The following is a 16,035-nucleotide window of genomic DNA, read 5'->3' as shown; positions in this document are numbered from 1 at the left end:
TGTCGTCCCCTTCTCCTCTCGCCTTAAGCCTTTCCCAGCATCAGGGGTCTTTTCCAATGAGTCAGCTCTTCGCATCAGGTGGCTAAAGTGTTGGAGTTTCAGCTTCAGCATAAGTCCTTCCAAATGAATATTCAGAACTGATTTCCTTTAAAATGGACTGGTTGGATCTCCTTGCTGTCCAAGGGACTCTGAAGAGTCTTCTCCAACATTAAAGTTCAAAAGCATTAATTCTTCAGCGAAAAGCTTTCTTTATAGTCCAGCTCTCACATCCATACATGACTACTGGAAAAACCATAGCTTTGACTAGATGGACCTTTGTTGGCCAAGTAATGTCTCTGCTTTTTAATATGCTGTCTAGGTTGTTACAGCTTTTCTTCCAAGGAGCAAGCATCTTTGAATGTCATGGCTGCAGTCAGCATCTGCAGTGACTTTGGAGCCCAGAAAATAAAGTCTGTCACTGTTTCCATTGTTTCCTCACCTATTTGCTATGAAGTGATGGGACCAGATGCCATGATCTTTCTTTTCTTTTTTTTTATGTACAAGAATCATCTCTGTTTTATTTATTTTACAGAGTAATGATTTAAATTGAATACAATTGGGCACAGTAAATATTTTGGCATGAAAAGCATCAGAATGGGCATCAGAAAAATAGCAACTCATCTTAAACACAATAACTAGAAAATATTTTTGTTTGATCATTTAAGGGTTACAAATCCTGAGAATGTTAGACATTGAACAAACTAGGTACTACCTTATAATTAAATCTTGCTTGGAAATCATCGTTTAAAAAAATGCTCTGAGGTACAAATCACCTATGTATTAAACATGAATCTTTTACATTTTACAAAGGCTTTAAACAAATATATCAAATGATTATACTTCAGTGGCTCTAAAACAGCTATCAGTCAGCTTCCAGGACACACTGTTCCACAATTTCCCGTAAGTTGGGGTTCTCCATGGCAGCAGCCACTTGCTCTTTGTCATTTATCTGCTTGTTGATATCTTCCTCTGTTGAGTGGGTTCCTTCAGAAATATAGATTTCCAACGTATGTTTAAACGGTAAACACCGCTGAAGTTTTACTCTTAAGCACAGCCCAATAAGAGTCGCCAAAGAGCAATGAGGTACTGTTGGCGTGAACCTTATAATAACCAAATAGTCGTCTTCATTTATCTTCAGAACCTCCACACAACTTTCTGTTACCACTTCCAGTTCTTCTAAAGTATTGGGCTTCTCTGGGTCCCGGATGGTTCGAATTAAATCATAAACTTCTAGCGCTTTCTCTTCCATGATCCGGGGCTGCTGGGCAGCTCCCCGCTCAGAGAGGCCCGAGAGCCACAGGAATCTGCTCAGCGTCCAGGAGAGCAGTCCGGACACCCGCTCCATCCTTACGTTCCGCCCTCCCTGGCCACCTGATCTTTCTATTGTGAATGTTGAGTTTTAAGCCAGCTTTTTTACTCTCCTCTTCACCTTCATAAAAAGGCTCTTTAGTTCCTCTTTGCTTTCTGCCAAAGAGTGGTGTCATCTGCATATCTGAGGTTGTTGATATTTCTCCCGGCAGTCTTGATTCCAGCTTGTACTTCCTCCAGCCCAGCGTTTCTCATGATGTACTCTGCATAGAAGTTAAATAAGCAGGGTGGCAATATACAGCCTTGACGTACTCCTTTTCCTATGTGGAACCAGTCTGTTGTTCCATGTCCAGTTCTAACTGTTGCTTCTTGACCTGTATGCAGATTTATCAGCAGGCAGGTCAGGTGGTCTGGGATTCCCATCTCTTTTAGAATTTTCCACAGTTTCTTGAGATCCATACAGTCAAAGGCTTTGGCATAGTCAATAAAGCAGAAGTAGATGTTTTTCTGGAACTCTTGCTTTTTTGATGATCCAGCAGATGTTAGCAATTTGATCTCTGGTTCCTCTGCCTTTGCTAAATCCAGCTTGGACATCTGGAAGTTCACGGTTCAAGCACAGTTGAAGCCTGGCTTGGAGAATTTTAAGCATTGCTTTGCTGGCGTGTGAGATTGTGCAATTGTGTGGTAGTTTGAACATTCTTTGGCGTTGCCTTTCTTTGGGATTGGAATGAAAACTGATGTTTTCAAGCCCTGTGGCCACTGCTGAGTTTTCCAAATTTGCTGGCATGTTGAGTGCAGCACTTTCACAGCCTCATCTTTTAGGATTTGAAATGGTTCAACTGGAATTCCATCACCTCCACTAGCTTTGTTCGTAGTGATGCTTCCTAAGGCCCACTTGACTTTGCATTCCAGGATGTCTGGCTCTAGGTGAGTGATCACACGATCGTGGTTATCTGAGTCATGAAGGCCTTTTTTGTACAGTTCTTCTGTGTATTCTTGCCACCTCTTCTTAGTATCTCCTGCTTCTGTTAGGTCCATACCATTTCTGTCCTGCATTGTGCTGATCTTTGCATGAAATGTTCCCTTGGTATCTCTGATTTTCTTGAAGAGATCTCTAGTCTTTCCCATTCTATTATTTTCCTCTATTTCTTTGCATTGATTACTGAGGAAGGCTTTCTTATCTCTCCTTGCTATTCTTTGGAACTCTGCATTCAGATGCTTATATCTTTCATTTTCTCCTTTGCCTTTCTCTTCTCTTTTCTCAGCTATTTGTAAGGCCTCCTCAGACAACCATTTTGCCTTTTTCCATTTCTTTTTCTTTGGGATGGTCTTGATCACTGCCTCCTGTACAGTGTCACAAATCTCTGTCCATAGTTCTTCTGGCACTCTATCAGATCTAATCCCTTGAATCTATTTGTCATTTCCACTGAAAAATTGTAAGGGATTTGATTTAGGTCATGCCTGAATGATCTAGTGGTTTTCCCTACTTTCTTCAGTTTGAACCTGAATTTGGCAATAAGCAGTTCATGATCTGAGCCCCAGTCAGCTCCTGGTCTTGTTTTTGCTGACTGTATAGAGCTTCTCCATCTTTGGCTGCAAAGAATATAATCAATCTGCTTTTGGTATTGACCATCTGGTGATGTCCATGTGTAGAGTCTTCTCTTGTGTTGTTGGAAAACGGTGTTTGCTATGACCAGTGCGTTCTCTTGGCAAAACTCTATTAGCCTTTGTCCTGCTTCATTCTGTCTCCAAGGCCAAATTTTCTTGTTACTCCAGGTATTTCCTGACTTCCTACTTTAGCATTCCAGTCCCCTATAATGAAAAGGACATCTTCTTTGTGTATTAGTTCTAGAAGGTCTTGTAGGTCTTCATAGAACCATTCAGCTTCAGCTTTTTCAGCATTACTGGTTGGGTCATAGGCTTGGATCATCCTGATATTGAATGGTTTGCCTTGGAAATGAACAGAGATCATTCAGCCATTTTTGAGATTGCATCCAAGTATTGCATTTCGGGCTCTTTTATTGACCATGATGGCTACTCCATTTCTTCTAAGGGTTTCCTGCCCACAGTAGTAGATATAATGGTCATCTGAGTAAATTCACCCATCCCATTCCATTTTATTTCGCTGATTCCTAGAATGTCAACGTTCACTCTTGCCATCTGCTGTTTGACCACTTCCAATTTGCCTTGATTCGTGGACTTAACATTGCAGATTCCTATGCAATATTGCTTTTTACAGCATCAGACTTTACTTGTATCACCGGTCACATCCACACCTGGGTGTTGCTTTTGCTTTGACTTCATTCTTTCTAGAGTTATTTCTCCACTGATCCCCAGTAGCGTATTGGGCACCTACCGCCCTGGGAGTTCATCTTTCAGTGTCCTTTCTTTTGCCTTAGAGTGGTATGCAGACTATAGAATGGGGAAGCACTAGGTGTATGGGCATCGAATCCAGTCTTGAGGTGTCAGAAAGGCAAACTGAAGCCTGAATTGAAGTTATCCAGTAAACAGATAGGTTCTAGGCAAAGTTTCTAGGTTATTCATTACGTCTAGATTATGTAGTCTATTGGTGGTGGAGTCGTGAAGAGATTTTCTCAAGAGGAAGTAAGATTAAGGTTAAGGTGGACCTTTGAGCCATGGTAAGATATTTGTGTCATCCTCTGAGCAGTGGGATTACAGATGCTGAAAGGTTTGAAGCACAGGAGTGAGGGACAGGATTTGGTTTGGATTTCAGTAAGATCTGTGCAGAGATTAGTTCGGGGAGTGGTAGGGACAGGGGCCAGTGAAGACACTGGAGCAAGTTAGGAGACTATACCAATTGTCCAGGTGGCCTGAAGCAGGGTAGTAGTGGTAGGGGCAGAGGGCGGAGAATTAAGATACGGTCCACTTGGTTTGATTTATGTTTCCTAGTTAATTTTCATTAAAGTTATTATAGTTCAAATAACTTTTCTGCTTACTGGAGACAACCTCCGAAATCCACATCTGCAGTATGCATCTGTATGCTTCTCCCCCAATCCAGGTCTGTGTATTTTTCTAATCTGACAGTATCTCCCAACTTCTAAAGCCTTCAAAAACCCTCCTACTTTGCCCTTTGGAACTCACAGTCTGTCATCTTTGAATGTTTGCTTTCCTTGTTGCAGTACTTGAAACCTAGGGGTTATTTGATGACTTTATTTTCCTGGTAGCTTTTTCTTCAAAGGCTTCCAGCTCTTCTTGAGCATTTCTATTGCATTTCTCCATGTTAGTCTCAACTGTGGGTCATCTAGTCCCTCCCATTGATTCATTGCAGGCATCAGAACTTAAGTTCCTTTCATTTATACCACTATTTCCTTTATTATTCCATTCCTACCTACCAGGGACACTTACTCTGGGGTCTCTGGTCCACCAAGGGGTCTGTGGTAGAATTCATGGTATAATTGAACTTAATGGGAAAAGGATTAAATCTGTTAAATTAAGCTTTAAGTAAAATTTAGTATTTTAAAAAATTATACACATAAGTAAAACAAAAAACCAAATGACCAGCCAAACATATGAACAGTAGGTTTGGGCCTGTTACTTTATCACAGATAAGGAAAGCCTCTTTTCTATGTGGGCATTTCCACTGGCTACTCTGCATATGGCACTTGGCTGTGGAATACATATTGCATATTCAGTTCAATTGCTCAGTCTTATCCGACTCTTTGAACCCCATGGACTGCAGCATGCCAGGCCTCCTTGTCCATCACCAACTCCTGGAGTTTGCTCAAACTCAAGTCCATTGAGTTGGTGATGCCATTCAACTGTCTCATCCTATGTTGTCCCCTTCTCCTGACTTCAGTCTTTCCCAGAATCAGGGTCTTTTCCAGTGAGTTGACTCTTTACATCAGGTGGTCAAAGTATTGGAGCTTCAGCTTCAACATCTGTCCTTCCAATGAATATTCAGGACTGATTTCCTTTAGGATGGACTGGTTGGATCTCCTTGCAGTCCAGGAGACTCTCAAGAGTCTTCTCTAACACCACAGTTCAAAAGCATCAATTCTTCAGTGCTCAGCCTTCTTTACAATCCGACTCTCACATCCGTGCATGACTGCTGGAAATACCATAGCTTTGACTAGACGGACTTTTGTCAGCCAATTAATGTCTCTGCTTTTGAATATGCTGTCTAGTTTTGTCATGGTTTTTCTTCCAAGGAGCAAGTGTCTTTTAATTTAATGGCATAACTTATTTTCAAGCAATTTAAAGGAATTTCAAGATTATAACTGTTAAGTGTATTTCTCACTTAATGATATTAAAATACTATATAAAATCTAAATGTGAACAAATCATTGTAAGTAAGTAATTTTGGGGAGGCGGTGATACATTTTCATCTTTTCAAAGGATCCTCTGGTTAAAGAACTTTCTGTAAATTTCAGTAATATAGTTTAAGAGTGGGAAGTGGCCATTTGTGGTATCTAGGAGCATTGACGGTAGGGTGCAGTGGTTGGCAGGTTGGTGGGAATTGTTTCCAGGTGGTAAGATTGCACCCATGGCCAAGATGCCTCGCTTACCCGCTTGAGACAGTGAGTGGCCAGTTTTCCTCCGCAGAAAGGTGCTCTTTGTGACAGCGACGCCACTAGCATTTTAGGAAGGATCATGGAACTCTCAGCTGTTAACCTGCCCCATCGCCTGTCATTCTGATTAGCTTCACCTGCTTTCCTTTGCATCCCTTTCCAAAGACTCTTTTGAGGTTCCTTCTCTATCCCAGAATTAATCACTGGTCTCTATCTGTTGCTAATTTACTTGAGGGCATTTGCAGTATTTTTACCTTTATTTGTAATTTGTTACTGTATTTTTTTTCCCCAAGTGGAAATCATCTGTGGGATGGCACTCATTTTATATATTTTATCATCCAGTAATTGCTTAGTCATATCTTCAAGTACTAATTGACTGCCAGCTACTGTTTTGTAGGCCAAACACACAATGGTGCCTATCAGTTATCTGCTGCTGTGTAATAAATTAAGCCAAATCAGCAAACAGTTATGTCATATTGTTTCTGCGGGTCAGGAGTTCGGAAGTTGCTTGGCTGGGTGGTTATGGCTTGGTGTCTCATGAGGTTGCAATGAAGATGTTGGCTAGAGCTCTCATCAGCTGAAGGTTTGACTGGGGCTTCTGGGATGGCTCACACACATGACTTTCGGCAGGATGCCTCCCTGCTTCTCTAGCTTCGTTAACTCAGTTCTTTGCCCCGTGGGCCTCCCCTAAGTCTTCTTGAGTGCCCTTGTGATCTGGCAGCAGGCTTATCCTAGAGTGAGTTATCCAAAAAGGAGCAAGACAAAAACTGTAATGTCTTTTGTGACCTAGTCTTGGAAATGACACTCCATAATTTTCATAGTGTGCTGTTGCTTACCGAAGTCAGGGGATCCCTGAGGGCTGTCCTTGAGACTGGCCAGCACAGCTAAGACAGCTGAAGACTTACCTTTTAGTGGGGGAGAGGCAGAGTCAACAATTAGAGAAGGCAGTGTCAGGCTTTCTTAAGTCATACTCAGCACAGATGAAGGACGTTAACTGTGTGCTGTGACAGACGGGGACGTGAGTGGGCTCATATGCTACTTTAGGTGGAGTGGTCCGCCGTTTAAGCTGACGCCGAGAGGTGAGAGGCACTTTTATTTCTATTAGCAGCTCCGGAGAAGGCAGTGGCAAGCCACTCCAGTACTATTGCCTAGAAAATCCCATGGACGGAGGAGCCTGGTAGGCTGCAGTCCGTGGGGTCGCTAAGGGTCGGACACGACTGAGCGAATTCACTTTTACTTTTCACTTTCACACATTGGAGAAGAAAATGGCAACCCACTCCAGTGTTCTTGCCTGGAGAATCCCAGGGACAGGGGAGCCTGGTGAGCTTCCGTCTCTGGGGTCACACAGAGTTGGACACGACTGAAGTGACTTAACAGCAGCAGCAGCAGCCATATTAATTAAGCCTGGCATCCCTCCTCCAGATAGCATTATAATGGCATTCCCTCAGTCTTCTGTGAGTTTAACCGGCTCTTCAACAAAGATGCTATTGTGGAAATTTGAGGGGTTTGGTTAGGGTAACCCAGCAAGTGAGGGGCTGGGCAGGATTCAGAAGTCAGACTCTGGAGTTCTGTTTGTAATCAACAAGTTGCTTGGTTAGTAATAAAGCTAATTAAAAGGCCAGGTTATTTTAAGTGTTTTTTCCTCCTCTTAAATGTAGTGCAAGATTGCAATTGATAATTTTGAGTGTTTTTTTTTTTAATTTCAGGTATTTGTTCAAATAGAATTAATTCAATAATTAAAATGAACCTTTATTTGCTTAATAACTCTTCTGGATTGCCTGAAAATATCTTCTCCCTTCTGGATTCTAAGAACATGTGTTTATGATCACATATAGTTTTTCTACCTTTTCAAGTTCTAAAATGACTAATAATTATATATCTTCCTTTTGTTTTAAATGTAAAAAAAATGTTAGTATTGAAAAACATTGTAACAGTAAAAAGTGTGTTTTCACTCTTACAGTGTTATAAAATAGCTAAACATCCAGACAGTTTTTTAGAGCCTGTTTTTGGTTTAATTAATTTTTTAAACTGTCATTACTGATTATCAGTGTTAGATAATACTCAGTAGGGTGCTCATTTAACTTCCCCTGAAGATAAGTGATACTAATTTATAAAATCCAGTACACCCCAGACACAGCTGAAGCCATATTAATTAAGTGTGTGTACCACCTCCAAATAGCATTATAATGGGGTTCCCTCAGTCTTCTGTATATTTAACCAGCTCTTCAACAAAGGCAAACTGTATACTTTACCTACTTGGGTTGTGTTTCTATCTCAACTTTAAGAGAATTTCACATGAAATTAAGAGTAGCCATCCAAGTGCATACTGTAAAATACACACAGTTGCAGTCAAATTGCCAAATGTAAACAACAATCAAACACATCATGGTGGTGATTTCTGTCATGTTTTTATATACAAAACTGATTTTAAAGTTTGCTTTTATGTTCTCTTGTGCCTTGCTTTAAGCAAATTGTGTGCATAATTCCATGAAAGATGAATTAGGAGTGATTTCCCCCCCCCCTATTTATGAGTAAACTCATCCTTTTAAAAAAAGATAAAACTTCCTTAGAACATTTACACTGATTTGATAATAATGTTCACTCTGTACCTGGCTTTGTAATCGTGCCCACAGTATTTGGAATCTACTTGTAGCGCTCGATAGAGCATCACATACCTGGGAATGTTTTCACTTTAACCCTGAGGTCTTCAATAGATTCAGTTTACTGTTTCTTCTAGTATAGGAGGAAGGGTTGTATTTATTTTTCTCCTATGGCTCCTTCCTTATTTTGTCTTTCATTCCTTTCTGAGCTAGGAAAATAAAAGCATTTAAATTATGAAACACTGATTTTTTTTATTTTTTTTTTTTGCATCCATATAGATTTAGGAGTTAGAAGAGGGATGTGCTAATTTTTCCTGTCTTGTCTTTAGCTAGCTAGGCTAGAGATCTGGTGCACATTTGTCTCAACACTTGGATAAAAGCCAGCTCTCCCCTAGAGTTTAGGTGCTAAGCACGTGATGGGGATGTGCTAATTCTGTATTATTATTGTACAAATTGTAGTATTGTTTATTGATACAAATGCAGTTTTATGTCTAAAATCATAGTGCATTGATTTTTAAAATTTTCTTTGTGCTATTTTGTAGTCTAAATTTGTTGTTCAGTTGTGTCCAACTCTTTGCGACCCCATGGACTGCAGCACGCCAGGCCTTCCTGTCCATCACCAACTCCTGGAGCTTGCTCAAACTCATGTCGGTGATGCCATCCAGCCATCTCATCCTCTGTTGTCCCTTCTCCTCCTGCCCTCAATCTTTCCCAGCATCAGGGTCTTTTTCAATGAATTGGCTCTTCGCCTCAGTGGCCAAAGTGGTGGAGCTTCAGCTTCAGTCCTTCCAGTGAATATTCACAGTTGATTTCCTTTCGTATTGACTAGTTTGATCTCCTTGCTGTTTAAGGGAATCTCAAGAGTCTTCTCCAGCACCACAGTTTGAAAGCATCAGTTCTTTGGTGCTCAGCCTTCTTTACTGTCCAACTCTCATATCCATACATGACTAGTGCAAAAACCATAGTTTTCTCTATACAGACCTTTGTTGGCAAAGTGACATCTCTGCTTTTTAATATGCTGTCTAGGTTTGTAATAGCTTTTCTTCCAAGGAGCAAGTGTGTTTTCTTTTCATGGTTGCAGTCACTGTCCACAGTGATTTTGGAGCACAAGAAAATAAAGTCTGTCACTGTAGTCTAAATAGCATGACATTTTTAAGTATAAAAGTGTTTTGGAGCTTGTTTTTTATTATTTAAACAAGTAGTTTCCTCATTGAAGAATTAAACAAATGCATTCAACCTGATGCTTCATTTCAGTCTCTTAGTACACTGTGTAGATATAGAAGGGGCTCAATTAATAATTAGTTATTGTTATTTTTATGACTTTTAGAGATTTTTATTTTAAAGCATTTTGATTTTTGGTGAAAACTAAAATTTTGATTTCTTCTACCACTGTTGGAAGCTAAGTATTCATAAATTAGCTTGTGAATTGCTTAAGCTTACTCTTCCCATTCATTGACATGTTTCCATTTATAATATTGTTGTTGCATTAATAGTGTTTTGCTTAATTTTGCATCCTTATAAGTTTAGCATATTAATGAACTTTGTGTGTGTGTGTGCGTGGTATGAAGAGGAGTCAGTATAGTTTCTACACTCAAGGGTTGATGTTACATGTATAGACGTGATGGCAATGAAGTAGTGATTCAAAAGACTGAGAAACCAGCCCCACTTCTTAAAACAACTGTTTGATGTCCCTAGTTTTTTAAAACAAGTATCAAGAATTGAAGCACTGATGTCCATAGAGATATAGCTTGTGGGCATATATTCATGTGGAATAGTTTCATGTTTCTGAGCTGTTTCGCAGCAGGGAGGTTTTATGTTGGTGACTTAGCTGCCCTTTTTCCTTTGCTGCATTGTATATTTCTTATTACATTTTCTACATAGCCATATAGTTACCTGTTTATGTGCTTGTCTCCTCCACCTGATTGTTAAGTTATTTACATTCACAGAGCTCATTTATTTTTGTTTCACTGACTTGCTCTTTATTTCTTTTTGTATATTTGGTATTCCATTTCTATCAATTCTGCATGAAAAACCTCTTTTGACACTTTTTGTAGTGGAGGTCTGCTGTAGACAGATTCAGCTTTTGCCTGTCTGGAAATGTCTTTATTTTGCTTCTGTTTGTGAAAAGTACTTTTACTAGACATTGAATTCTAGGATGAAGGTATTTTTCTTTCAGTTCCTCAAGGATGCCATTCGGTTGTCTTTTGCTGGCATTGTTTCTGGTGAGAAATTTATATCATTTTTCTTCTGTATTTAATGTCTTCTTTTCTTTGGCTGTATTTTTATGGTTTGCCGTTTATTTTTAATTTTCAGTAGTTTGACTGTGAGGTTCCTACGTATGGGTTTTTTTGTTTGCTTGTTTTGTATTTTTTCTGGGGATTACTAAGCTTCTTGGATCTGTGAATTGATATGCGTATATGTATATATCTATATCTGTATTTATAATACCTCTTTTCTCTTCTGCTGGGGATCCCAGCTACACTTGTGTTACAACATTTCATATTGTATCATGAATAGTGGTTATTCTGTTTTTTTTGTTTGTTTGTTTCAGGTTGAATACTTTCTGTTGATCTGTGTTTAGGTTCACCAGTTCTTTCCTCAGCAGTGTTCAGGTTCTTTTTTAAGCCCATCTAACGAATTCTTCATTTCTGATACACTTTTCATTCTAATAGGTTAAAAAAATAGTGTCCATGATTTGCTACTGAAATTGCCCATTGCATGGTGGCAATTTCATTATACCTTTTAGCATTGTTTTTATGACTCTTCTTTTAATAGTCTGTCTAATCCTGCCCTCTAGGCCGTCTCTCAGTCACTTCTTTTGACTGTGGGCCACGTTTCTTGCTCCTTTGTGTCTTGCAACATTTGATTGTATGGTGGACATTTTATTTAATTACAGTAGAAATTAAATAATATTTGCTTCCAAGAGAGGGCATGCTCTTCTTTCAGACTCTTGGAATGGGGGCTGTGTCTCTGTGATCTCTAGTTGAGCTGGGTTTGGTCTTCCTGCTGCTTGAGTTTTATTCAGCTTGTCTGTGGCCTCAAATGCTTTGCAGACTTGGGATCTGAGTGCTAATGAGATTCTGGCAATTTGCTTTTTGGCATTAACACTTGAACTTTGGCTTTGGCAACCGTGGAATATCTCTTTCTGCTTTAAAGTCTTGATGCCCATTTTTAGGATTTCTGTAGTGTTCTTTTTCTGTTTTCAGTTCCCTTGCTGGCTTTCTTTCTTCAGAGATTTGGTTTCCTGCCCCCAGCCTTCAGATCGCAGCTGGCGTGTGTGCTCCGAAGGTCTGGGTTTCTCTCAGGTCTCCTGGCTGGTCCAGAGGCTTTGGCAGGTAGCTGCTTTGCACTGGGAGAGGCCTCTCCTGCCTCAGGGAGCATCCCCATGTTCAGCTTTCCTGCTCTAACCCTGGCCACAAGCATCTCCCCCATGCAGTGTGGAAGACTTGAGGGAAAGAGTTGGTCGGAGGGTGCAGACTCGCTCCGTGGCTGGGACTTCATGATCCAGGACCTGGAAGTCTAATCTCTCATGCCAGCGCTCATGTGGCTGTCAATAGTTTGTTAAAAAACTTGGCTGGTTTTTCTTTACCTTTACTGAATTTCTTCTTCTTCTTCAGCTGTTGTCAGGGAAGAGTAGTTTCCTCCGAGTATTTAGTCAGTATTGGTTTCCTTGTGTCCTCAGCTTCCTGAGATCAGCTTCCTGATGGATTGTAAACAACAGCAAGAAGAATCAGGTATCTGGCTTCTTTTGGTTGTTAGGATGAGAGCAATGGTGTTGTGGACTACTCTGTAATCCTGCCAGAAGCTGTCGTGTTGTTAGTGCTTTAACATTTAGTTCGTGTTAGATGGGCCATGTGTGAGTATATATAGTACATGGTATTTTTCCTTAGGATTGTCTTCAAAGTAAATTTAAAGGCCTGTTTTGAAAGACAAGTGTTATTATCTTTGCATATTATTATTTGAAGGCTTCCCTTGTGGCTCACCTGGTAAAGAATCCTCCTACAATTTGTGAGACCTGGGTTCAATCCCTGGGTTGGGAAGATCCACTGGAGGAGGGCATGGCACCCACTCGGACATTCTTGCTTGGAGAATCTCCATGGACAGTGGAGCCTGGCTTGCTTCAGTCCATGGGGTCACAAAGAGTTGGATATGACTGAGCAACTAAGCACAGAACATTATTATTTGCAAAAAATCTTATTTCTTTGGTGAATAATCAATACTGTGACTTACTGTCTTTTTAAATAAATAGAGAATTTAAGTGTTATATTTCTTTAATGGGCCCTAGTAGCTCTATTCAGTAGAACCTCTGTCATGATAGAAGTGTACTTTACATGCTTTGATCATTTTGGAAGCCACTAGTCTCTTGTGGTTCTTGAACACTTGGTATGTGACTAGGGCAGCAAAGGAACTGAATTTTAAAATTGAATTTACATTTAAATAACCGCACGTAGTTAATGGGCACCACAGTGATAGTACAGGTTTATGTACACACACATAGATGGTGAAAACAGTAGCTTAACATGTGCACAGTCCTGCTGAACAGTTCCAGAATCACAGTGTTTTTTAAGTACCCATCTTTCCCTTTTTGATGGTTACCACTTGAAACACTGTGTGTGTCTGGATTCTCTGTGAGGTATAGAACTTGCCAAATTCACGCTATTTTCAATGAATGAACAATTAGCTTTGTAAACCAATTATGCATTTTCAAATATACGTGAACTATTTGTTGAGACAATTGTAGAAGAAATCTCATTGCAATAAAAATCCAGTTTTATTTCTTGAGGCTTCAGTCTACTCTGTGGTGGTGGTGATGGTGATGGTGGTTTAGTCGCTAAGTCGTGTCCGACTCTTGCCACCCCCTGGACTTGTGAGCCCACCAGGCTCTTCTGTCCATGGGAGTCTCCAGGCAAGAATACTGGAGTGGGTTGCCATTTCCTTCTCCAAGTCTACTCTGTAGTTGTTCATAAAGTTCAAACACAGACTAATCTGAGTAAAGAGAAATGTGGTGTCTCTCAGGCCGAGCTATGGAGATGTAAGTAAAATTCAAGTCTCAAAGTGCCTAAGTCATGTCCCCCACCCCCTCCCAGTCCGAGTGCAGTATGGAAAAGGACTCTGGAGGAGTGGCCTCCAGGGTGAACTCTGAGTACCGGTGTGATTGCCAGCCACCAGATTAGCTGGGCTTCCCTCGTGGCTCAGTCGGTAGAGTCCACTTGCAGTGCAGGAGATCAGGGTTCCTGGGTTGGGAGGATCCCCTGGAGCCTACTGGCATGGCAGCTCACTCCAGTGTTCTTGCCTGGAGAACCCGATGGACAGAGGAGGGGCCTGGCAGGCAACAGTCCATGGGGTTGTAAGAGTCAGACACGACTTAGTGAGTAAACCACCAAATTAGCTAAATTACCTTTGTAAAAATGCTTAATTTGTTAATCTGTAGCAAAGGTCATTTATCATTAGAGTCTTCATTCTATAATCTTAAGATTGGAAGGAATCTTTTGAGTTTGTCTCTCTCTTCTGCCTTCAGACAGGATGGTTATGAAGACTCTTCACTTATTTTTATATTATTTCTTTTAATCTTAAATTTTATGTGCTAAATTGAATGCCTCCTGATGAAATCACAGTAATGATATAACTGACCCTGTTTTTTCATTTTGGAAATTAAGTGTTGTTGAGAAGGGAATACTTACACGTGTGCTTTTTATCTTTCTTCATAGATGGATAGATTTGCCAGCATAAGAATTCCAGGGAGCAAAAAAGAGAGGCCTCCACTTTCCAACCTGAGGACTGCATTTTCAAACAATGATTGCTCTTCAGATATGAATGAAAACATTCCGGAACCACTGTCAGAGAAGGAAATCTTAGAGCTTTTTGAAAAGATGATGGTAAGAATTTTGATTCATTATAAAATGTTTGATGTAAAAGCCTTAGCTTTGGCTTATGTTCATGGAACTAAACGTGTATGAAATGTAGGTTCCGTAGGTGATTTCTGATGTCATTAAGATAGCACTCAAGGCAGAGAGTTTTAGGATTACAAAAATAAGAATTTGAAGAAAAGTGTCATACCAGTTGTTTTACACAGAAGTACATAAAAACATAAACCCTCTAAAGTATCAAATGATATCCTTTTATCTTAAATAGATTATCTAAGTGGTGTGTCGGTTCGGTTGCATTTGAGAATGACAGTCGTAACGCTTTGCTGTGTGTGTTGTTAAGTGTGCTGATTTTTGGACTTTGTTTGAGCTCTTCAGTTCAGTTCAGTTCAGTTGCTCAGTCGTGTCCGACTGTTTGCGACCCCATGAATCACAGCATGCCAGGCCTCCCTGTCCATCACCAACTCCCAGAGTTCACTCAAACTCATGTCCATCGAGTCGGTGATGCCATCCAGCCATCTCATTTTCTGTCGTCCCCTTCTCCTCCTGCCCCCAATCCTTCCCAGCATCAGAGTCTTTTCCAGTGAGTCAACTCGTCATATGAGGTGGCCAAAGTATTGGAGTTTCAGCTTTAGCATCAGTCCTTCCAGTGAACACCCAGGACTGATCTCTTAGTTCTCACAATATCCATGTTTGCATAGTCCTGCAACAGTTAAGTCTGCAGACAGTTGAATTCACTTGCTTTGGGGTGTGCCTTTGTAACTCTTCTATAACCACGAGTTAATATAATTTCGGTCTAGAACAAAGAGAATGTAACCGTTCTTTTGCTAGCCTTTGCATCTGTTTATGAGACTTGTATAAGGCAGATTTCTTCAAGTCTGCCTTTGAGGACTCAAGATAGTAAAGTGCCCCCTTATTCATGCAGCGTGTGTTTGAACCGCTGCCTAAATTATCTGAGATTCTGGAATGGTACTGTTTTGGTTCACCTTGTTAAGACAGTTTTCTCCCTTGTATTGTAGTTGCTTGTGTCATCTGAGTAGGTAGAGCAAGTAGGCCAGTTATAGACATTTGCAAAGGCTTACCACAAGCTGTTAAAGTATAACCACATAGGAAGTACATAGCATAGTTGATGGTTTTCTGTTCTAAGCATGATGACTTTAGAAGTATTTTTCTGTTAGTCTTACCCTTCTCCTAGCAGAGTATTAGTTTTATTTATATGAACAGAGCAGATGGATATTGGCATCTTTGAAGTGTTTACATATTTAATAACTGGACCAGATCACTTTTTAAATCTTAAACAGGTCTCCCTGTTGGCAGAAGATCTTTTGCAGTCAAACTCACTTTACTCAGCAGAAGTAAAGTGAATTATTGCTTTCTTAGGACTGCCAATTTGCTAATGAGTGAGTTTGTCACAACTAAAGTCTTTAAAAGAAATAAGGACTGGGTTCTTCTTTTCCTTTCTGATACCTTGACCATATCACAATATATTGCAGGGAGAACTTGGAGATTCTGAAGCTGAGAAGGGCCTTTCTCCTCCTTTAAATGTAGACTCAGCTGGTGTTTCTCAGGCTTTTCAAGCAGAGGACCACATCTCTGACACATTTAAAGCTATTTCTAGGTCTGGGGAGAATGCTAGATTTAGGTTGGGGTTTATTTTTGGCTTTACCTATCTGTACCATTTTTATTAATAATTCT

At 40.2% G+C, this 16,035-nt stretch overlaps 1 protein-coding gene and 1 pseudogene across 2 annotated transcripts in view; one reads left to right on the top strand and one right to left on the bottom strand.

Annotated features, from left to right (window-relative positions):
• DIAPH3 (diaphanous related formin 3) overlaps positions 1-16,035 on the top strand; it is a 582,052-nt gene that overhangs the window by 38,088 nt on the left and 527,929 nt on the right. For both annotated transcript variants that reach the window (XM_088842795.1, XM_088842794.1), the window contains one exon: positions 14,185-14,352. In XM_088842795.1, the coding sequence (XP_088698921.1) occupies positions 14,185-14,352 (168 nt within the window). The remainder of the gene's footprint in view (positions 1-14,184; positions 14,353-16,035) is intronic.
• Positions 902-1,384, bottom strand: LOC129556210 (cytosolic iron-sulfur assembly component 2A pseudogene; annotated as a pseudogene).

This window comes from Moschus berezovskii, chromosome 13, assembly GCF_049115385.1.
Source record: "Moschus berezovskii isolate FMDL1 chromosome 13, NW_MosBer_1.0, whole genome shotgun sequence".
NCBI lineage: Eukaryota > Metazoa > Chordata > Mammalia > Artiodactyla > Moschidae > Moschus > Moschus berezovskii.
This window is presented reverse-complemented; position numbering and strand designations above follow the sequence as displayed.